We start from the raw sequence: 27,964 nt of genomic DNA on the forward strand, positions 1-27,964 counted from the left end.
CAGGGCTGTCACCTCCTGCCCTGCAGGCACCTCCAGCCCCATCCATGCAGGAACCCACAGCCTGAGCTGTCTGGGAAGGGGGAATTGTGTTGCCCAGGGGATTTTGCAGGGGATGCCTGAGGCTTCCTCCCGTGGGACAGAGCCAGGAGCCCCCTCCTGCCCTGCTCACCTGTAGGAATGGCTGTGCTGAGGAAGAGGATTTGGAGTGGGGGCTCCCGTCCTTCCAGCACTGGGCTGAAGGACAGGGGTGACATCCTCCCTGGGGATGCTGCTGAGCTCTGGCTCTCGGGGCTGAGCGTGCTCAGGGACACACGGTGGCCCAACCAGGCTGCTCCTGAGATGTCACACACAGCCGTGGCCTGGGCAGGGTCACTGGGGCCAGGGATGCTCTTGCTCATCAAGTTTGCTGCTAATTATACCCAGGGGCTGTAATTCCACCTGCTGGGGCAGCTCAGGGCTGTGTTAGCAGGGCCATCCCGGTGCTCCAGCAACTGCCCGGAGCCTGCAGGCTGTGAGCCCTGAGCACGGGCATTAATTAATGAATTAACCCATTGAGGGTCCCAGGGGTGTCCCGGTGCTCGGTTCCCCCCTGGAGCAGCTCAGGCATCCCGGGGCATACAGTGCTGCCCCACTGGGGTTGGGGGTCCTGGAGCACGGCTCATCTCCCCGGGGGGATTTGGGGCTCACACCTGGAGCAGCTGGGCAGTCCTGTTGCACAGATCCTCTCACAGGGCTTTGAGGTCCCAGAGCATGGTTTGGTTTAGGGTCCCAGAGCATGGTTTGGGTTTGAGTTTGGGGTCCTGGAGGGCGGTTTGGGGTCCTGGAGCACAGTTTGGGTTTGGGGTCCCAGGGCACGGTTTGGGTTTGGGGTCTTGGAGCACAGTTTGGGTTTGGGGTCCCAGGGCACGGTTTGGGTTTGGGGTCTTGGAGTGCAGTTTGGGTTTTGGGTCCCGTAGCATGGTTTGTGTTTGGGGTTGGGGTCACGGAGTGTGGTTTGGTTTAGGGTCCTGGAGCACAGTTTGGGGTTGGGGTTCCGGAGCGTGGTTTGGGGTCCCAGAGCACAGTTTGGGTTTGGGGTCCTGGACTGCGGTTTGGGTTTGTGTTTGGGGTCCCAAAGCACAGTTTGAGGTCCTGGAGTGCAGTTTGGGTTTTGGGCCCCGGAGCACGGTTTGGGGTCCCGGAGGACGGTTTGAGTTTGAGGTTTGGGGTCCCAGAGCATGGTTTGGGGTTCGGGGTCCCAGAGTGCGGTTTGAGTTTGAGGTTTGGGGTCCCGGAGCACGGTTTGAGTTTGAGGTTTGGGGTCCCGGGCACGGTTTCCCAGCCGGGCAATTTGGGGTCCCCATTCACGGTGCCCCCCCCCGGTCCCACGTGCTCGCGCTCCCCTGGCCCCGCCCCTCTCCGCCGGCCCCGCCCCCGTCGCGCGCGAGCCGGGCAGGGGGCGTGGTCTCGGCACGGGCTCGCGCCGCGGAGGGGCGGGGCCAACCGGACGGGCAGGCGAGTGACGTCACCGCCCCGGCTACTGCGGCGGCGGCCGGGCTGGAGCTGCCGCTTGTCCGCGGGCGGCCCCGGAGCGGCGGCACGGGCGGGCGGGCGGGCGGGCCGCGGGGCTGTTCCTCGGTGGCGCCGCCGCCTCCCCTAATCCCCGGTCCCGGGCAGGACCCGCGGCCCCGGCGCTCGGAGCCGCCGCTCCCCGAGCAGGGCGGGACCGGCGGGGCCGCCCCCGGTGTCGGCGGGCGGGGCCGGCGTTCCTCGCACAAAGCCGTGAGTGCCGCGGAGACCGCACCGGTACCGGCACCGCCCCGATGTGAGCGGGGCATGGCCGCGGGGCATGGCCCGGGGCGGGCGGCGGCGGGCGCGGAGCGCCGGCGGTGAAGATGGAGCCGCGTCCGCCTGGGACCGAGCCCCCGCTGCCCCGGGGGCCGGGACCGGGGCCCGAGCCAGAGCTGGAACCGGAGCCGGAGCTGGAACCAGAACCGGAGTTGGAACCAGGACCGGAGCTGGACCTGGAACCGGAGCTGGAACCAGAACCGGTTCCAGTGCTGGACCTAGAACCCGAGCTGGACCTGGAACCGGAGCCGGACCTGGACTTGCAACGGGAACCGGAGCCGGAGCTGGGACCAGAACCGGAGCCAGAGCTGGACCTGTACCCGGAGCCGGAGCTGGAACCAGAACCGGACCCGGAGCTGGAACAGGAGGCAGATCTGAGCCCGGAGCCCGAGCTGGACCTGGAGCCGGAGCTGGAACAGGAGGCAGAGCTGGGCCCGGAGCTGGATCTGGACCTCTGGGCCCTTGATGCCGCCGCTGCCGGCGCGGGGCCGCCGCCCTGGTGCCCGGGGCAGGCCGGGGACAGCCCGGGCCCGGAGGGCTCCGCCGAGCCCCCGCCCGAGGAGGAGCCGCGCCTCCGGCCGGTCTTCGACGCCCTGGACCGCGACGGCGATGGCTTCGTGCGTGTGGAGGAGTTCGTGCAGTTCGCCACGGCCTACGGCGCCGAGCAGGTGAGCACCGGGCACCTGTGCACCGTGGGCACCGGGGGCGGCACCGCTTGGTGCCCGGTGGCCCCGCCGCCCCAGGGTGATGGTGGCTTCTGTCCGGGCTGCGGCCCTTGCAGAGCTCAGTGTCCCCAAGGACAGCGCTGGCATCGCCCGGGTGAAGGGCACGCCGGCCCGTGCGGCCCCCGCTGCGCCCGGGAGGAGCCGGAGCCGCCGGCAGCCCGCGGCTCTTTGTTCTCCATCGCTGCCGCCCCGGGGCTCGCCTGGGCACGGGCACATCCCGGGGCTGCCCCGTGCCGCCCTTGCTGACCGTGCTCACCCCACAACGGGAGCATCCCTGCCCTGGCAGCGCCTTGGAGCGAGGGGATCCTTCAGGGCCTCTCCAGCCCAGGCCATTCCCTGGCTCCCTGCTCGCTTGCCGGGCTCTGACAGCCTCAATGTGCATTTTCCCTTTTCTGCTGCCCTGTGCCCTGGCCAGCCGCTGTTCCCCTGCCGCAGATGACAGCGATGTAATCTGAAGCTGCCTGGGCTGACCCAAAATGGAGCAAGCTCCGGCAGCGCTCACCGGGGCACGGAGATGGATCTGTTGGTGTTTCGTGCATTGGCCTGGGCTGGCATCGCTACCAGGAAAAGAAGATTTTGTTTTTTTTTAAGGAACGCAGGTATTGCTGTGAAGTTTCCCTGTGCCTGCCCAGGTCCGCTCTCGTTCTCCATCCCTGGCTGCTGCGCGGGTATTTAAGTGCCATGACAAAGCAAATCATGTGTGAAGGAGGCTTTCGGTGGAGGAGGGCTTTTTATCCCTGTCCTCCTGCTAGAAACACCTCTCAAAGATAAAACAAAGGCGTTTATTTCAGAAAAACAGCCCTGCAGAGTGGAGGCAGGGAACTTCTTTGTGTTGCTGAGGGGGCACTCTGTGTGCAGGGGGTCTGAAGGTGTGAGCTCAGGTACCTCTACCTGTGCCAGCAGAGAGGTTTTATTCCTAAATCCTCTCTTCTGCCCTGTCCTGTGTGGGCCAGGCTCCCTGTGCCACCGTGCCAGGCTCCCTGTGCCACCACCATGTCCCACTGCTGTCCCCAGCAGAGGAGGCAGCAGCAGACACTCCATGGAGGCTCCTGCACACGGTGCCACCTCCCCGGGGACTGTGTCCCTTCGTGTCCCTTGGCAGGAGCAGCCCAAGGACGTGGGAAATGGGGACAGGAGGTGGCAGAGACGTGGCAGGTGGCTCTGGGGGTGCAGCTCAGCCCAGCAGTGCCCGGTGCCAGCGTGGGGATGGGGCCAGAGCTCCAGAGGGGTCTCACGGAGCCTGTAAAACACCTCAGGGCATGGCTGAGGAGGGGCTGTGGGCTGCTAAGGTCACCCCAAAGCTCAGGGGGTGTCCCCAGAGGGTTTGTGCCATTGGATGGTGTCCATCCACATGGATCTGGGTGGGAAGGGGCTCTCTGCAGCTCCCTGTTCCCTTCTCCTGAGCACAGCCTGTGCTGCCCTAAATGATGCTTTGCAAAGCCATTTCTCTTCAGCAGGAGGCTGGCACGGGCAGCTCCTGGCACAGCTGGGCCTGGGCACCTTGGGGACGTTGTTGTGGCAGTGTCTGGGCACTGCAGGGGACTGGCACAGGAGGAAAGGGGGTGCCTGTGTGTGCAGGAGGTCACACTTGGTGTGAGTCTGCAGCTTGGAAAGGCCCAGGGCACGCTGAGGGAGGAGGAGAAGGGGTTGGTCATTGTGTCTGTAAGCTCCCAGCAGATCAAATCTGTCCCTCTGTGATTACCCAGGCAGCCATCACACCCTGACCCCTCTCTCACAGCACCCCAGGCATGGTTGTGGCACAACCTTTATTTACACCTTGAGGGTCCCTTTTAGTCCCACAAGAATCACTGAGTCCAGCTCCTGGCCCTGCACAGAGCTCCAACAATCCCACCCTGGGCATCGCTGTCCAAGCTCTCCTGGAGCTCTGGCAGCCCCGGGGCTGTGCCCATTCCCTGGGCAGCCTGGGCAGTGCCAGCACCCTCTGGGGATGAACCTTGCCTGAGATCCACCCTGAGCCCCCTGATGTGTGGAGTAATAAAGGGAGGAGCTCTGGAGGAGTTCCTTGACCTATTTTTTGTGAAGCAGCTGAACTTGGGCCCAGAGTGGGGCTTGTGGTAAATGGAGGTCCAGCTCAGGTGGGAGTTAAAGGGCAGGAACATCCCGAGTGGGTAAAACAGTGGCCAGGGGATTAAATGGGACCCTGAAGGTGTAAATAAAGCTTGTGCCACAACCATGGCTTGAGAGGGGTCGGGGTGTGGTGGCTGCCTGGGTAATCACAGAGGGCAGCTCATGAGGAGCAAATTCCAGCCCCTTGCTGGAGGTGCCTCCTTTCCTTTCTCCTGCCCTCCTGCCTGCTGCCCACAGGGCTGGAACAAATGGCTAAACTGGAGCAGGACCAGCAGCTGATCCCCGAGGCTGGGCAGGGCTGCAGGAGAGGCTCTGTGTGTGTGTGCCCTCATGGGTGAGGAGCTGGAGAGCAGCAAGTGTTGTCTTTAGCGCTCAGTCAAACACCAGAGGCATTCACGGGCTGCTGAGTGAGCGCTGTCAGCTCGTTTGGCTGCAACAATTATTAGCTAAATGTCAAAGGGAAGGCACCAGCTGGCGTTTATTCCATAAGCACCGTGGGATTGGGGGTTTCTGCTCGGGTGAATTGGGTGGTTTTCTCTCCACGGCGATCAAAAATGGGATTGGGACGGGGTTTTGCTTAAGCAGCTTGTGGTGTTGGAGGGGCTCTGTGGGAGAGCTCTGTGGCCGTGCTGCTGGCATGGGGAAGAGATCAGGGCAGAGATAAAGGCAGTTTGTTTTGATCTGCAGAGATAACAGCTGATAGGGATTGAGATCTTGGCAGTACCTTCATCTCCCAAGGGTGATGGGAGGGTGGTGTGGGGGTGACACCTGAGCCAAGGGAAGGGACAGCCTGGGGATGGTCCAGAGCCCGCCTTGAGCAGGGAAGGGACAGCCTTGGGGATGGTCCAGAGCCCACCTTGAGCAGGGAAGGGACAGCATGGGGATGGTCCAGAGCCCACCTTGGGCAGGGAAGGGACAACCTTGGGGATGGTCCAGAGCCCGCCTTGAGCAGAGAAGGGACAGCCTTGGGATGTGCAGAGCCCACCTTGAGCAGGGAAGGGACAACCTTGGGGATGGTCCAGAGCCCACCTTGGGCAGGGGAGGGACAGCCTTGGGATGGTCCAGAGGCCACCTTGAGCAGGGGAGGGACAGCCTTGGGATGGTCCAGAGGCCACCTTGAGCAGGGAAGGGACAGCCTTGGGATGGTCCAGAGCCCACCTTGAGCAGGGAAGGGACAGCCTTGGGATGGTCCAGAGGCCACCTTGAGCAGGGGAGGGACAGCCTTGGGATGGTCCAGAGCCCACCTTGAGCAGGGAAGGGACAGCCTTGGGATGGTCCAGAGCCCACCTTGAGCAGGGAAGGGACAGCCTTGGGATGTGCAGAGCCCACCTTGGGCAGGGAAGGGACAGCCTTGGGATGTGCAGAGCCCACCTTGAGCAGGGGAGGGACAGCCTTGGGGATGGTCCCCCCACAGCCTCTCCCATGAGGGTGTGTGTCCAACACAGATTTGCTCCCATGGACTTCTGATATGCTCCGTGGATTTACAAACAAGAAAGGTCTTGAGGACAACTTAACTTTCCTTGAGAACCGCTTGATTTTTCATCCAAACCCCCTGGACTGCTCCCAACCCACCTGGGAGGCAGCTGCCAGGGGTGCTGTGTTGTTATTGTCTCCTTCCTCCCCCTTTTCCCTGCGTTTCTCTGAGATCTGCTGCTCCCTGGAGCCCCTGGCTGGGACAGAAGGATGGAGGAAGGTTGGCTTAAACAGCGAGCAGGGAGCTGGGGACACACTTGATGTCACTTTTGTGTCACCTTGTAAAGCAGGAGGGGTCGTGTCCTGCAATTCTGGGGGTTGCACAGAACCTAAAGCCATTGTGCCACCACTTTTGGTTTAAGTTTTTATTCCAAAATTAAATTTTCCTGTAGCCTTGCATTGTGTTTGGCTGGCTGGGGTGACAGAGCCCAAGGCTCTTCTGCCTGGATTCATTTCCAGCAGGCTCAGAGGAGAATGGATTGTTTGTGAGGCTGAGGACAAGCGTCCTGCTGGCACCTTGGGTTGTTTTTCCTTTTCTGTTTTGATCTAACAGACAATTGGAGAAGGAAAAGCCTCTTGCACCACATGATCTCACTGCCTTGGCTCAATTAAGAGAAATCCCAGAGTTTGTCTCACTCACTTCCAGAGGCTCCTGTTCCAAGGGATCTTCAGCCTTTTTTTTCTCTGGTGGATGATCGGTTTGAGCTTCATTCCAGTGTCATTTATTCTGCTTTCTTTAACATTTCCATCCCTCAACACCTGCCCTGCCACCACATCAGCTCATCCTCAGCTGAGCTCTCCATATTCAGCTATTAACTTTCCCTCTGGGGATGGTTCCTGAGGGCTTTTATCAGGTTTTTTTGTACTTTTCTCAGCCTTTTGGAATGGGGTGCCCAGTCTGAGCTGAGAGCTGCAGAACAAATCCCATTTTGGGGCTGGCAGGGATGACTCCAGCCAGCAGCTGCGAAGAATCCTGCGCTTGGTTTTTATTTTTTGAATAAAACAATCTGAAAAGCTGGCAGTTATTTCCTGTAATGAGGTCTGGACAATGTCAAACTGCATTGCAAACCCTTTTAGAGGTTCCCCCTGTGGTGATGCCAGGCTGCTGTTCCTGCTCCCCTCTGATGGATCCCTTGGGAATTGGGTGCTGCATCCAGGGTTTCCTCCTTCCATCTCCCTGCCCTTGCTGGCCTGGCAGCTGATTTGGGATCTCCTCCCTCATCCCCTTGGTTTTGTCCCACTTCCCTGTGAAATATAATGATCTGTCACGAGGAAACCCCTTTTTTGTTTTTTATTTTTCCATTTTCTCGTGGTTCTTACCCAGTTTGAGCAGAGGAAATGCTGCTTTTATGAAGAGATTTCTAAAATTACCTCTCATGCTTTCACAGGCCAGTGAGGCTTTAATTGCCTCCAACTGTGCTGCTGCTGCTGCTGCACCTTCCAGAGGCTTTAATTGCTGTTTAACTCCATGGAATACCCTGGCCTGGAAGGAGCAGCATTCCAGCTCCTGGGATGGCACTGGGGGATGTGGACACCCCTGTGTGCTTTGGAACAGCAACAAATCTGCAATATTTTGCTTGCTTTGACCAAGGGCCCAGTTTTTTCCCCTCCCCAAAGAAAATCATGGCAGGGAATTTGTGGGTTTGGGGAGATTGGGTGGGAGCCTTTTCCTCTCCTCCTCCCTCCTCTCCTCCCTCTTCAAAGGGCTTTTACCACCACCAATAAATAGCAGGTCTGTGTGCTCCAGGAGCTGCAAGACAGGAGTTTTTCTTTCTCCCTCAGAGAGGAAAAGGCTTCCAAGCCAACATATTTTGTGTAATTTTGGGCGAGGTGGTGGCTGCTTTGCAAATTCCATTTTCAGCTCGCTTGATTCACTTATAAATATCCCCAAAGCCTCCAAGGAGGAGATGATTCCTGTGCTGCTCCTGGGTTTTTTTAGCTGCTCCTGCCTGGGTTTGGCTTTAAGCTGCTGGGAGTGGTGGGGAGGGCTGGGTGCAGATCAGAGCTGGGCAGAGCTCTGGTGCTGTGTTTGTGGCTGGGATCAGATGGAGGGATGCTTATCCTGGAGGGATGGAGCCTGCAGGGCTGTGAATGCTCAAAGGCTGGGTTTGTCTCTGTGGGCTGGCAGGAGGGTGCTGCTGGTAATTTTATCCCAGCTCCCAGTTTATTAAATCAACCTTTTCATTCTGCCTGGCTCCTGCAGGTTGAGAGTGCAGTGAATGTGGATTTTTGGGAGAGGGACTGGGGACAAGGGATGGAGGGACAGGGCACAGGGAATGGCTCCCACTGCCAGAGGGCAGGGATGGATGGGATATTGGGAATTGGGAATTGTTCCCTGCCCACCCTCATAGGGCAGAATCTCCCTGCAATATCCAATGTAAATCTCTCATTTCCAACCCATTCCCCCTTGTCCTGTCACTGTCTGCCTGTGTGAAATTCCTTCTCCCTCTTCTTTATAACCCCCTGTAAATACTGAGAGAGGAGAGGAGGATTCACAAGAAGGTTCCTCCCAGGAGCAGAGTATTTCCTGAGGCTGTGATTGATTAAAATTGGATTGGGGTCACCATAATTAACTGGGATATGATAGTGCACCACAAGACAGGGCTCATTTGGAGCTGCTCTTGCCCACAGAGCCCTCTCCCAAAGCATTCCCAGGCTGCTGATAGCATTATGTAACTCAGCCCAGACAATAATTGGTAATCATTACCATTGCCCACAGAATTCCTCTGCACTTTATTCCTGTTTGACTTTCGTTTGCTGCTCATTGTCAGAGGAATGATCTGCTTGGAACCCAGGGGCCTTTTTTTTTTTTTTTTTTTTTTTTTTTTTCCCCTAATTCCTGGCTTTGGAATTTTACAAAACAAATGAATTCCCTTTAACCTCTGCTGCTGGGCCACCCTCAGCATCCCCTCTGCCATGGCACCAATGTTTTTCCTAGGAGTGGAGCCTGAACAGCAATGAACCAACATTGTTCCAGCTCTGGGAGTCTGCTGGCAGTGAGGCATGGCTTGCTTCTCCCTGTTCCTCATGCCTGGCTCCATCTCTCCATCATTCCTGTGTGGGTTCCTGGCCCTGTGAGCCCTGGGGGAGCAGTGGGAGCCCTTCCCTCTGTGTGGTTCTGTGAGTTCAGGCACCTGTGGAGAATGGAGGTACAAAGCTGCCAGACTGGTTCTGCTGGGCTGGCACTCAGGGAGGCTCTGGGGAGCTCTGGGATCCATCTCTGCTCCATCACTGCCAGGGCCACCCCTGAAAGGCGTCCCCAGTGCCACAGCCACATCTTTGTGAGCTCTTCAGGGATGGGGACCCTCCACTGCTCTGGGCAAATGTGCCAGGGCCTGACCACGAAGGAATTTTCCCAATATCCAACCTGGCCCAGCCTGAGGCTGTTTCCCCTTGTCCTGTCCCTGTTCCCTGGGACTCCCCCCGGCTGTCCCCTCCTGTCAGGAGCTGTGCAGAGCCACAAGGTCCCCCCTGAGCCTCCTTTTCTCCAGGCTGAGCCCCTTCCCAGCTCCCTCAGCCCCTCCTGGTGCTCCAGCCCCTCCCCTCGACACCCTCCAACCCCTCAATGTCCTTGTCCTTGTGAGGGTCCCACCTGGGTGATGGGTTTAGATGAGCCTGAGGGAGGTTTTGCCTCCCCAAACTGCTGAAAATGAGAGTTTGCTGAGGATTGGGAGCCCTGTTCCCTCTCCTGGACCCCTCCAGGTGCGTTTGGTCAGGAGGGCCCAGAGCTGCCCTGGGGCTGATCCCAGGCCTTGTCCCCATGTGCGGGTGCCTGTGGACACACAGAGGGACTCTGCCCTTGGGGATTTGTGCATTTTGTACCTGCAGTGCCTCCCCCACATGCCAGAAGCATTCCCAGCTGCTCCCAGAGTGCAGTCCCTGCTCTGGGTGTGCTCTGGGCTGCCCTCCTGATAAGGTTTTTGGGACATCTGTAGTGCAGCCGGTGCTGAGCCAGCCCAGTGTGCAGGACTTGGTGCTTCCCTCACTGTCCCACATCAGTTAAAGCTCCTCTCAGCTTTCCTTTTCCACTTTCAGACCTTTGCATCTTTCAGTCCCCTTCCACATGTGGGATGGTGCTGGGGCTGATGCTTTAGGTCCAGGCCTGAGGCCTCCAGCAAAGGCAGGACTGCAGCCACAGGGGGAGGAACAGCAGGGATCTCCTCAGGCTGCTCAGAATCACTGGTTGTTCATATCCTCATGTGTTTGTGCTTTGGATCTTCCAGTATTGTGTGAGAAGGGACCTTAAAGCCCACCCAGTGCCACCCCTGTCATGGCAGGGACACCTCCCACTGTCCCAGCTGCTCCCAGCCCTGCCCATCCTGGCCTTGGGCACTGCCAGGGATGCAGGGGCAGCCACAGCTGCTCTGGGCACCCTGTGCCAGGGCCTGCCCACCCTCACAGGGAACAATTCCTCATTCCCAATATCCCATCCATCCCTGCCCTCTGGCAGTGGGAGCCATTCCCTGTGTCCTGTCCCTCCATCCCTTGTCCCCAGTCCCTCTCCAGCTCTCCTGGAGCCCCTTCAGGCCCTGGCAGGGGCTCTGAGGTGTCCCTGGAGCTTCTCCTCTCCAGGTGAGCACCCCCAGCTCTGCCAGCCTGGCTCCAGAGCAGAGGGGCTCCAGCCCTGGAGCAGCTCCATGGGCTCTGGAATGACTGCAGCTCCATGTCCTTATGCTGGAGGCCTTGGATGTGCTGGTGTCACATCAGAGACAGCTCCAGGCTGAAAGAGAGCTCTGTATCCACAGGGGTGTCCCAGATCACATCAGTGGTGCCTGGCAGGAACCTTGTTCTGGGATCCCAAAATTCCAAGGCCAAGGAGCAGCCCTGAGGATGCCATGGAGCCATGGCAGGGCCAGCCTGGGCTCCCTGCACGTCTCACAGCTCCAGGAATGGTCTCCTCTCCCAGATCTTGGGTTCTGATGAGGCTCCCGTTCCCTGCAGAGCTTTTGCTGGAGCTGGTGTGGGGCAGAGTAAATTATTAATGGTGCTGTGGGTTGTGGGGGAGGGAGGAGGAGGGGCCATGGCCAAGGAGAGCCATGGGGACAATTCCTGCCAAAGGGCCACTGGTGCTGAGCTGGATGCTTGGTGCTGGCTCCATGGGGAGAGCAGCTGGGAGAGCCCAAATCCCTGAGAGTGGTGGTGGATCCTGCCCTGGCACACAGCTCTGCTGCTGCTGGGGCTGGGCTGGGCTTTTCCTCCAGGGAACTGAGGATGGGACAGCCTGTCCTGGTTTGGAAAGGCTAAGGAAGGCAGGAGCCTCCCCTGAAATGGAAAATGCAAACCCTCTCCCTCTGAATTATTGTAATTTTGAAATTAAGGGGCTCTCAGCAAAGATATGGGAATAGGAATAACAGCTCTTTATTAGAGAAGAAAATAAAAATAAAATAAAGATGCAATGATACAAAACAACACTGCCAGAGTCAGAATAGGAGCTGACACTCTCTTGGTCAGGGTGCTGGTAGCAGTCTCATTCCATGGCCCTCCTGCAGTGCCAGCTGTGGCTCTGCTGCAGCAGGGATCCTGCACAAGGGGGGAGTTTTCCTCTGCAGCTCCAGGGCTGCTGCAGATGGGCCTGGGCTCCCTCTGGCCATGCAGGGCAGCAGAAAGCTGCTCCTCTGGCAATGCAGGGGGCAAAGGCTGCTGTGCTGTGCCAGGCTCAGATTGGATCCAGGCAGGAATGCTTGGCTCCATCTCCCCATGGGATGCTGGGATTGGATCAGCCCTGCAGGGACACTCAGTGGCCATGGACAGCAGAGATCTCCTGCAGGGAGGGTTGGCTGGGGGAGAGATAAAGAAAAAACTGCCCCAGGAACAGCAGAGAACTGCCCCAGCTCTGACAGATTAAACAGAATAAACAGCCCCAGCTGCATCTTCCAGCCTGAGACAGCCCCAGTGGGTCAGGGATGAGGCTCCTCGTGGCTGTGGCCTTGGCCCAGGCACTTTATTCCTGATTTTGGTCAGGATTTTTCCCTCTCTAGGGAGAAAACTGCTCTTAAAGCAGGGAATTATGGAGGCTGCTGGGAGACTTCTCCCATCCAGCTCCTTGGAGTGCCACAGCAAATTCCCACATTCTGTGATTCTGTTGAAGCTGAAGCACTGAGGGACAGTGGTGTTTGCTGGGAATTTGTGTGCTGGGCACACAAACATGAATTCCTGAGTTCCTTTTTTTGTCCTGGTGTGTCCCAGCTCCGTGTGGCATGGGCTGGTGACAGCTCTGGGGGTGTCCTGTCAGGGAATGGCTCCCACTGGCAGAGGGCAGGGATGGATGGGATATTGGGAATGAGGAATTGTTCCCTGTGAGGGTGGGCAGACCCTGGCACAGGGTGCCCAGAGCAGCTGTGGCTGCCCCTGCATCCCTGGCAGTGCCCAATGGGGGTTACATCTTTGTTTCCAGGCTGTTTCCCTGTTTGGCAGTGTGGTGAGCAGCCTCAGACCACCCCAATTTATTTATTTTAATATTATTTTTAATAACACATTGTAGTTTTCCATAAGAAAGATCTCCTCTTCCCCCTGTGCAGTGTCCTGTGGCGAAATGCCAGGGCTGTTGTGTTGTGTTTGAGTCACTGCTGCTGCTGGAAGGGCTCCTCAGCCTGTTCTGCTTCCTCCTGTCCCCTGAGGAGGAGGAGGAGAGGCAGAGGGAGAGGAGCTGCGTCATCTGGCAGGGCCTGGCTGTGGGAAATGCATCTGCCAGAGTGCAGGGGAAGCTGGGCTCCAGCAGCATGTGAGCAAGGAGCCCAGAGCTTGTAGAGAGAGCAAAGGGTGAGGCTGCTGTGGGCACAGGGGCTGCTCTGCCATCCCACATCCCATATCTCATATCCCATATCTCATATCCCATATCCCACATCCCATATCCACATCCACAAAGGGTGAGGCTGCTGTGGGGACAGGGGCTGCTCTGCCATCCCATATCCCACATCCATATCCCATATCCCATATCCCACATCCCACATCCCACATCCCACATCCCACATCCCATATCCCATATCCCATATCCCACATCCCATATCCCACATCCCATATCCCACATCCCACATCCCACATCCCACATCCCACATCCCACATCCCATATCCCATATCCCACATCCCACATCCCACATCCCACATCCCACATCCCACATCCCATATCCCATATCCCACATCCCATATCCCACATCCCATATCCCACATCCCACATCCCACATCCCACATCCCATATCCCACATCCCATATCCCTTATCCCATATCCCATATCCACATCCCATATCCCATATCCCACATCCCATATCCCATATCCCACATCCACAAAGGGTGAGGCTGCTGTGGGCACAGGGGCTGCTCTGCCATCCCACATCCCAAACAAACACAGCACAAAATCCCCAGCAAACACAGAAACCAGGGGCTCTGCTTGGAGAAGGTTTTTCTGCCCTGATGGGGGAATGGGGGGATGACACCCAGCCCCAGGCTGGGTGTGGAGGCTGCTGGGGATGTCCTGTGTCCTGTCAGTGTCCCTTGGCTGGGCAGGGATGAGGAGGCAGCTGTTGGCTCCCTTTTGCCTGGCCACGTTCCCTGTTTTTTCCAAGGGAGTGGCTGCTCTTCGCCCTGCTCACTGTGGGTGTGTTTGTGAGGAGTTTACAGCTGAGGGATAACCCAAAATTTGGATATCCTTGTGGAATTATTTTTCTGTGTTTGCTACATGGATGCAGCAAGGAGCTATTACTCTCTGGCTGCTTGGAGCTCTGGGACTGCTGTCCTGGCAGGGAGGGTGCACAGTGTCACAGAATCACAGAATCACAGAATTTTCAAGACTGGAAGAGACCTATAAGATCATCAAGTCCAGCCGATGTTCTAACTGTTCAACTAGATCATGGCAGCAAGTGCCACATCCAGTCTTTTTTTGAATTCTTCAAGGGATGATGCCTCCACCACCTCACTGGGTAAATGATTCCAGTTTCTGACCACTCTTTCTGTGAAATATTTCCTTCTTAATTCTAACTTACATCTCGCTTGACGCAGCTTGAGACTGTGTCCTCTTGTTCTGTCTGTTGTCGCCCGGAGAAAGAGGCCGACCCCAGCTCAGCACAGGCACCCTTCAGGAAGTTGTAGAGAGCCATGAGGTCACCCCTGAGTCTCCTTTTCTCCAGGCTGAACAACCCCAGCTCCCTCAGTCGCTCTTCATATGGCTTGTGTTCCAAGCCCTTTATCAGTTTCGTTGCTCTCCTCTGGACACGCTCAAGTAACTCGATGTCCCTCCTAAAGTGAGGGGCCCAGAACTGGATACAATACTCCAAGTGAGGCCTCACTTGACATCTTTTATGAAAAATCCTTTCCTTAAGAGTTTTTCCTCCTGAGGAGCTGAGAGGCCTCAGAAACAAAATGTAAACACTGATTATCTGCTGCTGTGGAATGCAACAGGTGCATCTGTAATTGGTCTCATGTGGTTGTTTGTAATTAATGGCCAATCACAGTCAGCTGGCTCAGACAGAGAGCCAAGCCACAAACCTTTATAATCATTCTTTCTGATTCTATTCTTAATTAGCTAGCCTTCTGGTGAAACCTTGTCTTCTATTCTTTTAGTATATGTTGCATAGTCATACACTTCATACATGATGCATAAATTCCATTCAAACACAGGATTCTGTCTGGTCATCCTCAACTTCTTCCTCTGAATCCTGACAGCACCTTCCAGGCAGGAAGAAGTTCATTTCTTCTGATAATGGAGCAATAAATTCTTTTTCTCTGAAAGATTCAGGTGTCCTGGGGCTTCTATCTCACTGCAAGTCCTTTCTTTTAAACAAAGCATCTTACATAGCATAGTTTCTATTTTAACAATTTTTATAACCTAAATCTATATTTACCACAGTACTTAAGAGAATCAATCCAGCATTACTTTCTAACACAACACATATAATATTCATTTGAATATTTGCAAAAAGCCAGTCATAAAATACATGCATTTTTTCACAGTACACTTTTAATGTAATATATATCATAAAATAATAAATCAGCCTTCTGAAACATGGAGTCAACATTCTCATCTCTTCCCTCATCCTCAGACCCCTGTGAACACTGTCACAGCACAGAGCAGAGCAGGGTTTGTGGAACCTTCCCTGAAGGGTCCATGGGGAATTTTGGGAGCTTTGGTTTTGAACAGGAGCGTGCTGGGTGTGCAATGGGAGCATTCTGGAGACCCTGGTTTGGAGCAGGAGGGCTCTTTGTGTGCAGCAGGGAATTCTCTGGTGCTCTGAGCTGCTCCTCCAGGCTGTGTGGGCACCCATCCCATGGTGGCACAGAGGTGGCTCTTGCCTGCCAGCCTGGCACACCCCTGCAGAGCCGTGGGGCAGATCCAGGCTGTTGCTGTGCTTTGGGAGGTGCCATGGGCTGTTTCTTGCTGTGCTGATGCCTTCATGCCCAGAGCTTCCAGTCCCTCAGGTGCTGGGCTTCCCAAACTATGCATGGCATCTCAGCCTCTTCTGCCTTGCTCCAGGAATCTACCTCTGAGCCTCTGATCCCTTCTGGGCTCCTTTTCCCTCTCTGGCAGTGTGCTGTGTGTCCTTCACACAAACAGCCCTTTCTGGAGCTGCCTGAGGAGGTGCCAAAGGGAGGGGAATAACCTGAAGCAGCTCTGAAAAAGAAATGAGTCTTTATGCTTTGCTGGGCTCTGGTTCAGGCTTGTTTGTGGCACAATAAGCTCAGTTTTGCCAGGGTGGCAGGCACAGCAGGGCTGGGCCAGGCAGGTTCCTTCTCTCCTGCTCAGCTGCTGCTGTTTGCAGCTCCAGATCACTGCCCCAGAGGTTCCCTGTGTCCCCCAGAATCCCAACATTTACAGCTGGGAGGAGCAGCTCCCTGCCCTGCACAGCTGGAGAGAGCCCAGGGGAGCCCAAGGATGGAGCCAGGCTGGCAGAGCTGGGGGTGCTCACACACTCTGCTGTGGTTCAAGATAAGGCTCCAAGGACTTTGTTTTCCAAACTCCTTCCAGCCTATTTCCTACTGGGCAAACACTTCAAATGGGATCTTTTCTGACCAGCAGAGAAATTTTTCACCATAGCCCTGCACTTGGGTCCTGCCTTCAGGGACATCCCTGTCCCCTTTACACTCCCACCCTTCCCTCTACACAATAAATTTATTTCCTTGGTATTTTCAGGCTTCAAGATATCAAATTATCACCATGGACTGATTTGGGAGAGCTGGAGCCAGGCTGGCAGAGCTGGGGGTGCTCCCCTGGAGAGGAGAAGCTCCAGGGACACCTCAGAGCCCCTGCCAGGGCCTGAAGGGGCTCCAGGAGAGCTGCAGAGGGGACAAGGGATGGAGGGACAGGACACAGGGAATGGCTCCCACTGCCAGAGGGCAGGGATGGATGGGATATTGGGAATTGGGAATTGTTCCCTGTGAGGGTGGGCAGGCCCTGGCACAGGGTGCCCAGAGCAGCTGTGGCTGCCCCTGGATCCCTGGCAGTGCCCAAGGCCAGGCTGGGCAGGGCTGGGAGCAGCCTGGGACAGTGGGAGGTGTCCCTGCCATGGCAGGGGTGGCACTGGGTGGGATTTCAGGTCCCTTCCCACGCAGATAATTCAGTGATTCTCTGACTGTAAGCCATGGATGAGTTCCAGCCTGTACAGTGTGCTTGGGGAGGGTGAGTGTGCCAGGCCATGGAGGATTCACTCTGGGATGTGCCCATGGGTGTTTTGTGCTGCTTTCCATCCTGGAGGGGAGCACAGGGAAGCAAACCCCGAAAATCCTGGATTTACACACTTAAAAATTCTGGATTTCTGAGCCTGGGCAGCCTCTGGAACCAAACAGCCCCATCACAGGAGCACCTGGGTTTGCTGCAGGGAGCTTTGCCACAGCAGGCAAAAAAACCATTCAGCATCTTAAAATGCCTCATCCTCAGTGTGTGACCTCCTGGAGTGTTTGATTGGGTTGGGTTTGTGGGGTTTTGTTTTTTTGGGGTTTTTGGGGTTTTTTGTTTGTTTGTTTGTTTTTTGGTTTGGTTTGGTTTGGGTTTTTTTGGTTGGTTGGGGGTTTTTTGGTTTTTTTTTTTGTTGTTTGTTTGTTTTTGGGGTTTTTTTTGGTTGGTTGGTTGGTTGGTTGGTTGGTTGGTTGGGGTTTGTTTTTTTGGGGGGGGGGGTTTTTTGGTTGTTTGTTTGTTTGGTTTGGGTTTTTTTTCTTTTTTCTTTTTTTTTTTTTTTATTTTTGTTCAGATCAGCTCCAAACCCTGGGAAGCTCCTGTCCCTCTTCTGCAGGACAGCAAGGGTGGCTCTGGGTGGCACTGGGCTCTGTCCCCAGGGTGGTTCCACCCAGGTGTGTGTGTTTTACCTGAGCAGCAGCCAGGCTCTAAACCTTTCCTTCTTTCTTGATTTAACCCAGCCTCCTGCCCCTGAGCTGTGTTTGGAAGGGTGAGAACAGGTTTCCCTTGTCATCAGAGGAACAGAAGCTACAAACAAAGGCTTGGAGGGTGGAGGAAGAGCCCTCTTGAAGTTCATTAAACAAATAAATGTTTAGAGCAGAGCATGGTGGCTGCTGAAGCCTTTGAGCACTTAGGGAGCGACAGGAAATGTGGAACACTTGAGACAAACAATTAAATTTGGATTAAAACCATCTCAGCGTAACTTATATTCCTGCTAATGTTTCCAAACCATCCTTGAAGTTGTTTGTTTAAATACATTTTTATGCTTCAGCGGCAACAATTGAGGGATAATTTGGAAATGTCACATTTGGCATTTGAGAACACACTTAAATAGCACAAACTGAGGCTCCTGCTGAGCAGGGAGGTGTTCCTGCCTCCAGATATCCATGGAGCTGCTGGGGTCAGGCCAGAAAGGTCCTGTACAGACCAGAGGAATTTCTGCCAGCAGGGAAAATCTCAGGTTTCTGTGGTTGAGATGACCCCAAGGTATTCAAGAATCTTTTTTCCCAGCCCTGCTACCAACGAAGAAGTTGAGATTGCTCAGTTCTGCTTTCCAAGATTGTTTATTTTCTCTTATCTGTTGTTCCATTCTCTCTCTGACCTGCTGAGATCTGTCCTGCAGGTCAGGTTGTGGCACAGCCCCTGCCCTTGGGGTGGTGTTGGCTTTTTATACTAAAAACTACTTGTACTTTATTTACAATAATTTTCCAATACCTATCACCTGTGTTAGACAGTCTGTCTCTAAACCAATCCAGAAGTGTCACCATCACAGCAGAAGATGGAGGACAAGAAGAAGAAGAAGACAAAGATGAAGAAGATGAAGAAGAAGAATGAAACAAGAAGAAGGAAACAAGAAGAAGGAAACAAGAAGAAGAAAACAAGAAGAAGAAGAAAAGAAGAAGACGAAGAACAAGAAGAAGAAAAAGAAGAAGGACAGGACGTGCCCAGATTCCTCCATTTTGCCTCTTGAACTCCCATTCTAAAACCCCAAAATTCTACTTTTTCACCCTGTGACAAATTCACTATCGTTCTACTCAAACTCTTGTGGCTTGTAAATCCTCACACAAAGTTGGGAGTTGTTTCCATGGGCTAAAATCAAAGCCAAAGGTGTTTTTGGTATTTGTGACTCCATGCCAGGGTCTTGACTCATCCAGGGCAGCCTGAGGAATGTCCTGGGATCCCACAGGAAAATACCCCAAAATTCCAGCTGTGAGTGCTGCAGGTGGAGGAGATCTCCACAGTTCACTCCAGGCCTGGCTGGGTCTGTTTGTCCTGGTTTCTCATGGCTGTGGGCAGGAAGGATGTGGTCCTCAGGCTTCTTTGGCTGCCAGCTCTTTGAAACACATTCTGCCTTTTTTTCCTGCTTCCCTGGTGAATTTGGAGTGTTTGAGGGAAAGTCTTCTCCTCTGCAGGCTCCTGATGAGTGGGGGGGATCTGGTCCTCAGCATCAGCTTTGGGCTGGTGCTGGCTCACAGCTGGCTTGGAGATCTCTTCCTCCCCCTTCCAAAAGGGGAAAAGAGGAGTTTGGTGGGGAGGGAATTCTCTGCTGCCCATTCTGTATTTGCATTTTCCACTCTGGTATTTCCTGCAGAAGGAGCCTGGGAGAGGCTTTGGGGCAAGACTGGGGGAGAAACTGCCCCAGGGAGGTGATGAACAGCAAAAGCTGTGGCAGGCTGAGAGCTTTTCTCTTGGATTCCTGGGAAAAGGAGGATTTGTTAGGCAAGAGGGTTTGTAAGCCAAGGATCTCTTCCTGGGAAGAGGATCTGTCTTCCCTTTGGTAATTTGCTCGCTTTGCTCCTTCTCTGTCTTGGTTTGTGGGTGGTTTCTTTCCCATTCCTCTGCTTTTTAATACTTGCAGGTTTATCCTTACCATAATTTATTATGGTTTTATTTATTATTTATTTGTTATTTTAAAATTTATTATTTATTTAATACTTGCAGGTTTATCCTTACCATAATTATTCCCCTGCTGAACACAGGGGAATATAAAATATAAGTCTTCTAACTTAAATAGGAGCTCTGATTATTTCTTCTGTGGCAGGAAAAGATGAGAACAAACCAGGCTGGGGTTTCCTTTGTCTCCTGCTCAGGAAGGTGTCTGGATGTTGCAGTGCTGGAGCCTGGGGATGAAGGGATGGAAGGGATGAAGGGATGGGAGGGCTGAGCTGATCTCTGGGCCAGATTAGGGAGAGATGTTGCAGAAAGCTTCTTCACCAGGCTTGCTTGTGGTGGACCTTTAAATAGAGACTGAGCAGGCTGGATCTGCCTGCTGAGCTCCTCCTGGAGCTTTGGGAAAGGCTGGGAGAGCAAAATCCTGGCAGCAGCCCTGGGTCAGCACTGCCATTTGTGAAATAAATAATGCAGCTCTTGCACTGCTCACTCACAATTGGCCAGGGCTGCTCCCTGCAATGAGATCCTCCCCTCGGGGGTGTTTTAAAGGTTACTTAATTAGGTGTAATTGCAGCAGAATAGAGACCTGCTTTGAGGTTCTGAGTGCTCTGTGGAGTGCCAGCTCCTTCAGAAGTTTGGGAGGCAGATGCTGAGAGCAGGGCTGGGGCCAGGGCTCTCAGCCTCCCCTGGGCCTGGCTGTTTATGGTGATGAACCACAGCAGTGGAGGGCTGGGAGGCTGTTCTGGCTTGGGGAATGCTGCAGCTGTGCTTCCCATCCCTGCAGCAGTGTGGGGAGCTGTGCTCACCCCGTCAGCAGCCAGCACAGGGCAGGGGTGTGCTCTGAGCCCACAGAAATGCTGCATCAGCAGGGATCAGGCATTTCAGCTGATCCCACTGCAGCCCATGGGCTCAGGGAGTGGGGGAATCTGTCCTCTGTGGGACAGCTGTGTCTTTGGCACAGCCCCTTTGGTTTGGCTGCAGCAGTTCCAGCCTGTTTCCCAAAGGTGAAAAAAAGGATACTCTGCCTTCTGTCATCAGCATTTAAAAATATTACACATTTTCCTTTGGTTTAGCCCTGAGAGGCAAGGTGGGCTTTCAGGGAGCTTTGGCCCATCCCTGGTGTTAAACACAGAGGGTGGAGGTGCTGCATCCACCTTTGTGTAACCATGAGAGGTTTTACACAGGGTGTTCCCACTCAGGTGGATTCCTGTGGGCCTGAGCAGAGAGGACAGCAGCTGCTGTGAGCCCTCCCTCCTTTGCAGTGCTAAAAATGCCTCACTTTGGCACTTCTGCTCGTCCTTCCCTCTGCCTGAGTTCAGGGATTGTCTCACAGTACAGAGATACAGGATGTTCTGAGCAGATCTGGGCTTCTGGCAGGCAGGGGAGAGTAATGAAAGTTACATGAGAAGTGCTTGGATTTTCATGTCCTGCCACAGCCAAGCAGGACACCAGGACCTTTTTCCTTTTTTCCTCTGTTTTCTTTTTCCCCATTTTTCTCCTTTTTCCCCCTTTCCCCCCCCTTTTTTCCCTTTTCCCCCTTCTTTCCCCCTTCTTTTCCCCTTCATTTCCCCTTCATTTCCCCTGCTTTTCGCACCTTTCCCCCCCCTTTTCTCCCCCTTCCCCCCCCCTCCTTCTTTCCCCCTTTTTTCCCCTTTTTTTTCCTTTTTTCCTTTACTCCTTTTCCCTTTTTTCCTTTTCTCCTTTTCCCTCCCCATTTGCTTGGGTATTTTGAGATCTTTATCAGGAATATATCAGTACTCTTTCCTCCTCTTTCCCCCCTTTGGATTTGCCCCCAGACTCTGTAGATTAGAGCATCCCTGGGGGTTGATTTTATTCCCAGGGCAGGACATGGAATCACCATCCCTGTGGGACCCCACATGATTTGATGCTCTGAGCTCCACCAGCTCTTCTTAGGGGTGCTGTGGCCACTAGAAATCTCCCACCCCCCTTTCCCCTCCAAATAATGTCTTTTTGAGATCTGTTTCAGCCCTGACCTGTGCCAGAATATGGGGGAAAGCTGCAGGCAGGCTCAGGGCTTGCAGGGGGTGTTGGCTGCCCAGAATTCCCTCAGGGATCCCACCTCAAACAAGCCCAGTGGATATTCTGTCCTGCTAAATCCATCTGGGGTGTGCTGCAGGCACAGAGCATCCCTGAGGATGGAGAGGAGAGGCCCAAAGCTTCCTTTTCCTTTTCTAAACAGGGAATTCACAGCTGGGGAATCCTTCACCTCCCTGGGAAACTTCCCCTGCCAAAGCTTTGTGTGTGAGCTGGAGTGTGGAGCTGTCACTGCTGGAGCTCAGGGTCATTTGCTGAGCTGAGCTCAGTGCACCAAAGCAAGGAAACTCTTTTTGTGCAGTGAGGGCCCCATGGCATGGCAGAGTGGGCTCTGAGCCCCTGGGGTGTGCCCAGGATGCAGGGCTGTGGCGTGGGGATGCTGCAGGGAGTCCCTGTGGCACTGCTGAGGTGCCAGGGGACCTCCCCTCATTGTCCCCTCCTGCCCCATGTCCTTTTCCAGGAGGAATCCCCTGGTCTGGTCATGTCCCTGGCACAGGAGTGACCAGAGCCCCCTTGGCAGGTGCCACCCCCTGTCACAGACACATTTTATGAAAAATCCTTTTGCCAGGATTTCTTCTCCTGAGAAGCTGAGAGGCCTCAGAAATGAAATATAAACAATAATTATTTGCTGCCGTGGGATGTGGCAGGTGAATCTTTGATTGATCTCATGTGAATTGTTTCTACTTGATGACCAATCCCAGCCCAGCTGTGTCAGGACTCTGGTCAGTCACAAGATTTTATCATAATTCTTTTCCTTTCAAGCCTTCTGATAAAATCCTTTTTTTATATTCTTTAGTATAGTTTTTTATATAATATATAATATATAATATATAATATATAATATATAATATATAATGTTATATGTTATATATAATATAATATAATATAATATAATATAATATAATATAATATAATATAATATAATATAATATATATTATAGATTATAGATTATATAGATTATATTATAATATATTATGAAAACTATTAATATATAATATATATTATATTAATAGTTTTAATATAATATATAATATATAATATATAATATATAATATATAATATATAATATATTATATATTATATATTATATATTATATATTATATATTATATATTATATATTATAATATACATAATAATGTATAATACATTATTGGTTTTAATATATAAATCTATAATCTATAATATATTAAAAATCTATAATATATAATTAATATATAAAACAAATATATAATTATAAAATAATTATAAAAGAAATAGATATATATATATTATTTATAATTATATATATTATAAATTATATATATTATTTATATTTATATATTTATATAAAATAATGATTATAAAATAAATATTTTTATATAAATATATATGTATAGATATATAAAATAAATATATAATATATACTAAAATAATAATAATTAGTCTTCTGAAATATGGAGTCAAGATTCTCATCTCTTCTCTCATCCTGGGGACCCTCAAACACCCCCACAACCCCAGCTCTGCTCCTGCTGCTGTGTCTGTGCTCAGCTCCAGGCAGCCTGGCTGCCTTCAAGCAGTTTAAAGCTCTCACTTTCCAGCAGGATTTAAGTCAGCTACTTAACCCACCTCATCCTCTTTCACTCTTTAATGCTCTGTGTTTCAGCTGCTCGGGCTCCAAGCAGGGTTTGTGAGCAGCCACAGACACACACAGGAAGCAAACCCTTTATTTGAAGTATTTTTGCTGGCCAGAAGCAGGACTGTGGCTTCTGTCTCGTGGGTTGAGATCAGTGTTCAGCTTGGTGGAGTGTTCCTGTTTGGTGCTGTGCCATAGGAGAGTGCTGGGAGCTGCTGTGCTCAGGATTCAGCTGAAACCTCAAATCTGGGAGCTCAGAGCTGCTCACATTTACTGCAGGCACCTAAAGCAGTTTGAGCCTCAGTGCTGTGGTTTTCCCTGCTGCCCTGATGAGGTGCTGGGTTTAGCCCAGTCATCAAAATGAACAAATGAAGAAAACAATCCCAGGCTGCTCCCAGCCCTGCCCAGCCTGGCCTTGGGCACTGCCAGGGATCCAGGGGCAGCCACAGCTGCTCTGGGCACCCTGTGCCAGGGCCTGCCCACCCTCACAGGGAACAATTCCTCATTCCCAATATCCCATCCATCCCTGCCCTCTGGCAGTGGGAGCCATTCCCTGTGTCCTGTCCCTCCATCCCTTGTCCAAAGTCTCTCTGCAGCTCTCCTGGAGCCCCTTCAGGCCCTGGCAGGGGCTCTGAGGTGTCCCTGGAGCTTCTCCTCTCCAGGGGAGCACCCCCAGCTCTCCCAGCCTGGCTCCAGAGCAGAGGGGCTCCAGCTCCATTGCTGGGTGATGCTTGGTGAGGGGAGCAGTCCAGGCACAGCAAATATTCTTGTTTTCTGTCTGTGAGTTCTTTGGAGTGTCAGCAGCCACTCACCTCAGCCTGGGGTGGTTTCTCAACTGGTAACGGTGATTTTAAGCCTGGCCAGCAAATCCAGGCAGGTTTGGATCAGCACATACTGATCCAGCCTCTTCACTGTGTGCCTTTTGTTGTTTGCATCCATGATGTCGGGGTTGGGGAGGTTTCAGAACCATTTCCTCTCGTTTCCCCCTGCCCACAGCCCAATTTAAATTCCTTTTTATTGTTTCTCTTTTGCATAGAGCAGACACCTCCCTGTGTGTCCTGCTGAGCTCTGGGTGGGTGAGGTGCCCTCCTGTGCCATTGGCACCAGGGTTTGAAGCCCTCTGTGGTCCTGAGGAGCTGAAAACCACAGAAACTGTAATTTAGAGTGTGTCATGCTAATCCCTTATAGGCTAATCAAGTCTGATTAAATGTCACTTGCCCTTCTGTTATCTCTGTACACAGATAACAAATTAAGTGACAGCTTCATCCAGGCAGCTGCCAGATGCATTAACTGGAGCTGACACATTCCTACGAGTTGTTTTTATTAGTCTCAAATACCTTTGTTTAACATACAAGAAACCTGACTCAGCCAAGATGATGAGTGCCATGTGAGTTTAGGAGGTCTGTCTGCCAAAAAAGAGTGCTCTAGAAAACTGGAGAAGGTGTTTGTGTTGTCTTCTCCTGTTCACTGATTCTCAGGTGAGCTTGGAAAGAGCTCTGAGATCATTGAGCCCTGAGGCTGCCAGAGCTCCAGGAGAGCTTGGACAATGATCTCAGGGATGCCCAGGGTGGGATTGTTGGGGGTCTGTGCAGGGCTTGGACTGAATGATCCCTGTGGAACCCTTCCCACTCAGGATATTCTGATTCCATGTTTTATGGTCTCAGCCCTGTGGGTTCCTCCATGCCAGCAGAATTTTAGCTGTTCCTGTGGGAATGTGGGATGACCAAAGCACGTGGAGCCGTGGGTGAGCAGCTCTGAGTGTGCTCTAGATGTGATTTTCCTATAGAAACACATAGCTGGCTTTCAGAAAACCTAAAAGAGCTCAAACCACTCCCCAGTGGTGCTGCAGGGTGAGCAGGGCAGCTCTGAGCTCCATGGGCTGAGTCTCTGTGAGACCTGTGTGAAAGGAGAGCTTTGGTGATTCACCAGCTCCTTCCCCAGGAACAAACTGAAACCCCAAACTGAAACTGCACAGGTACAACCCTGGAGACTCCCTCCTGTGCATGAGGAAGAGGAGAAGGAGGAAGATGTGTGTGGCAGGTCAGGGCAGGTCTGCAGTATGGAGCTCACCTCTCTCACCTCACCAGCTCCCTCCTGGGATTGTTCCTCAGCTGCAAAAATAGACCTCAAAAGCTCTTAAAATGATGGATAAATGTCTGGTTGAGCTTGAGAAGCATCTGGTGTAAAGGATTTTCTGCTCATGGCAGAAGGAAGGAACCAAATGCACCTTTTGGAGACTCTTTGGGCCCTGTGGTGCTGCCCTGTTCCCATTCTCTTTGAACAGCCCAGAGCATCCTCAGAGTGCCCCTTGCTGCAGCACCCCCATCCCAACCCTGGCTTGATGTGATTCCCCTCCCCCCCAGGCATTGTCTAATTGGGAAAATGTTTCAATTATACGGCCTAAATTTGTAACATGGAGCAGTTCATTATCACCAAATCCCCTTAATTGGGCCCTCCTACCAGGCAGCCTATTACAGAGTTTCCCAATTAAGACAGGACCTCTTTAAAACCCATAAAAATAAACAAATCCCTGGCAAAGCAGGTCCATGTTACAGGAGACACTGCCTGAAATGCAGCTTCAAGGCTAAACAATACTTTCAACACCAACCAAGTCCTAATTAACCCCTTTGTTCTGATTACTTATGTTCCCTTCCAGGAGAACAGACAGTTTGGGGACAGCTCAAGAAATTCACTGTTATTTTCTCAAATCTTTCTGATAAAGAGAAAAAAGTTGGTTGCAGGGTGTTTCTGTGCTGGAAGCTGCTGTGTCCTGCAAGGATTCCATAGGTAACTCTGCTTTTTTTGGTTGTAGGTAAAGGACCTAACAAAATACCTGGATCCCAGTGGGTTGGGAGTTATCAGCTTTGAAGATTTCCATCGGGGCATCAGAGCCATCAGAAATGGAGGTGAGTTTCCTGCTGTGCTCTGAGTGAGGATGGGAACTGGCCAAATTTAACACCATGGATGAGCTGAGAAGATTGTTCAAAGAGAGGGAGAAGCTTGGGGAAAACCATCTGGGTTTGGTTTTCTGAGTTCCTGCTCTGTGCTGGGTGGAGGGGAAGGTGGAGAGGTTGGGGGCATTTAATAGGGGTTGAAAAAGGTGGTCCAGCAGTTGTGGTGGTGGTTCCGTGTTTTGTTGTTAATCAGGAAAGTTCCTTCCTACAAAGAAACATCACTGGGAAATAATTTCCTTCTGGTTTGGTGTCTCTCACCTGTGTTTTTGGGGGTTCTTGCTGTGGTGGAGTGGCTGCCAATGCTGCTGGCTGTGGCATCTTCCAACACTGGCACTGAGCATGGAATGGTTTGGGTTGGAAGGGCCTTAACACTCAACTCACACCATCCATGGGCAGGGCACCTTCCACTGGAATGGGAATTACCATGCATTTACCAATTTATTGATGAATTTACCAATGCATTTATGACCTTCACTCCAACATGCTCAGATGGTTTTTAGCAAGCAGCACATGAAACCAGATCTTTGAACTCCCTGGCTGGGGTCAGGATGATCTTCCAACAGGCCAGTGCCAATCCACACCTGGCTCCTGAGGGATTCCTGGTGGTGCATCCAGAGCAGCAGCTTGGTGAAGTGTGAACTATCTTTCTGGCTGGTTGCCATTTGAACCCCTTTGCTGCAGAAAAGGTTTTGTTTTTTTTTTTTTTTTCAGTTGTTTTTTCAGTTTGGGATTTCTCTCAGAGTGTCAGAGGGTCATTTTGGGCCAGGCAGGGTGTGAGAAATCTGGGCATCTCCTTTCTGAGCAGCTGGAGTTCTGAATGTGCAAATGTGAATTATCATCCTTGCACAGTAGTCAGCTCTGCTCAGAGATGCTTATCTGGGATTCCAGCCCTGCCCATGGAGTGTGCTGCAAGGGTGGCAAAGAACCATCCTTCCCATACAAACTGTGCTGTTCTAGGAGTAAAAACCCCTCAAAGCAAAGGTTTCTCCTGTTCTTCTGTCAGTTTTCCATCATTCCTCCTTCTCCCCAGTTCCACTCTCACTTTATTTATTAATTTATTTACTGCAAGAGTGGGCAGGCCCTGGCACAGGGTGCCCAGAGCATGATTTGGGTTGGATGTGCCTGGATCCCTGGCAGTGCCCAAGGCCAGGTTGGACAGGGATTGGAGCAGCCAGGGGCAGTGGAAGGTGTTGGAGTTGGAATGGGATTCAAAAATTACCCAAAATGGAGTAAGGGGTGCCCAAATGCTGCAAAAATGCAGCTGCAGAAAAGGTGATTGTGGGATTTGGACTCTCCAGACTCTGGGCTCTCTTACTTATAACCCTGGAAGCACAGAATATCCTGAGCTGGGAAGGACTGAGGGGAGCACCCAGTCCCACTCCTGCCCTGCTCAGAGCCCCCAACAATCCCACCCTGTGCATCCCTGGCAGTGCTGTCCAAACCCTTGGAGCTTTGAGCTCCCTTCCCACCCAAACCCCTCCAGGATGATTTGAGCTCAGGGCTGCAGTGTTTTATGGCAGCTCCCAAGTTTCCTGAGCAATTCCCAGCTGCCAGGAAGCAGGAGGAGCTGCAGCACACTATTAATTTGTAATAAATTGCCATTGGAGTAGAGCATTTGTGAAAGGCCAGGCTCGTGTTTCTCCTCAATAATTCATCACTTTGGTGTTGTGTTCTATTAATTGAATGGGAAAAGCAGATCCAGGCAAAGCTTTTAGGGGCTCTATTTATTAAATTTGAAAGAGATTGATATGTGTTTATTACAGTGGTTAGGAAGGGCTGAGCTCTCTAACAACACATGGCATTAAATGGTTATAAAAGAAGCCCAGGGCAGGGAACAGAGCAGGTTCTTTTTTTCACAACTGAGCATTGCTCACATTGAAGGCACCTGAAGGATTTGCTGCTGTTTTTTAGACAGTCAATATTGATCATCCCTTTGTAACCAAAGCAGAGGTCATGCT

At 52.5% G+C, this 27,964-nt stretch overlaps 1 protein-coding gene across 1 annotated transcript in view; it reads left to right on the forward strand.

Moving 5' to 3' along the window:
- The first annotated feature begins 1,845 nt into the window (after positions 1–1,845).
- The window catches only part of RAB11FIP3 (RAB11 family interacting protein 3), an 87,899-nt gene continuing 61,780 nt past the window's right edge, over positions 1,846–27,964 (forward strand). Inside the window, exons 1-2 of the mRNA XM_058035272.1 lie at positions 1,846–2,495; positions 25,865–25,958. Of these exons, the coding sequence (XP_057891255.1) occupies positions 1,875–2,495; positions 25,865–25,958 (715 nt within the window). The 5' untranslated portion in view covers positions 1,846–1,874. The remainder of the gene's footprint in view (positions 2,496–25,864; positions 25,959–27,964) is intronic.

The sequence above is a fragment of the Melospiza georgiana genome, chromosome 16 (assembly GCF_028018845.1).
Source record: "Melospiza georgiana isolate bMelGeo1 chromosome 16, bMelGeo1.pri, whole genome shotgun sequence".
In the NCBI taxonomy this organism is placed as follows: Eukaryota; Metazoa; Chordata; class Aves; order Passeriformes; family Passerellidae; genus Melospiza; species Melospiza georgiana.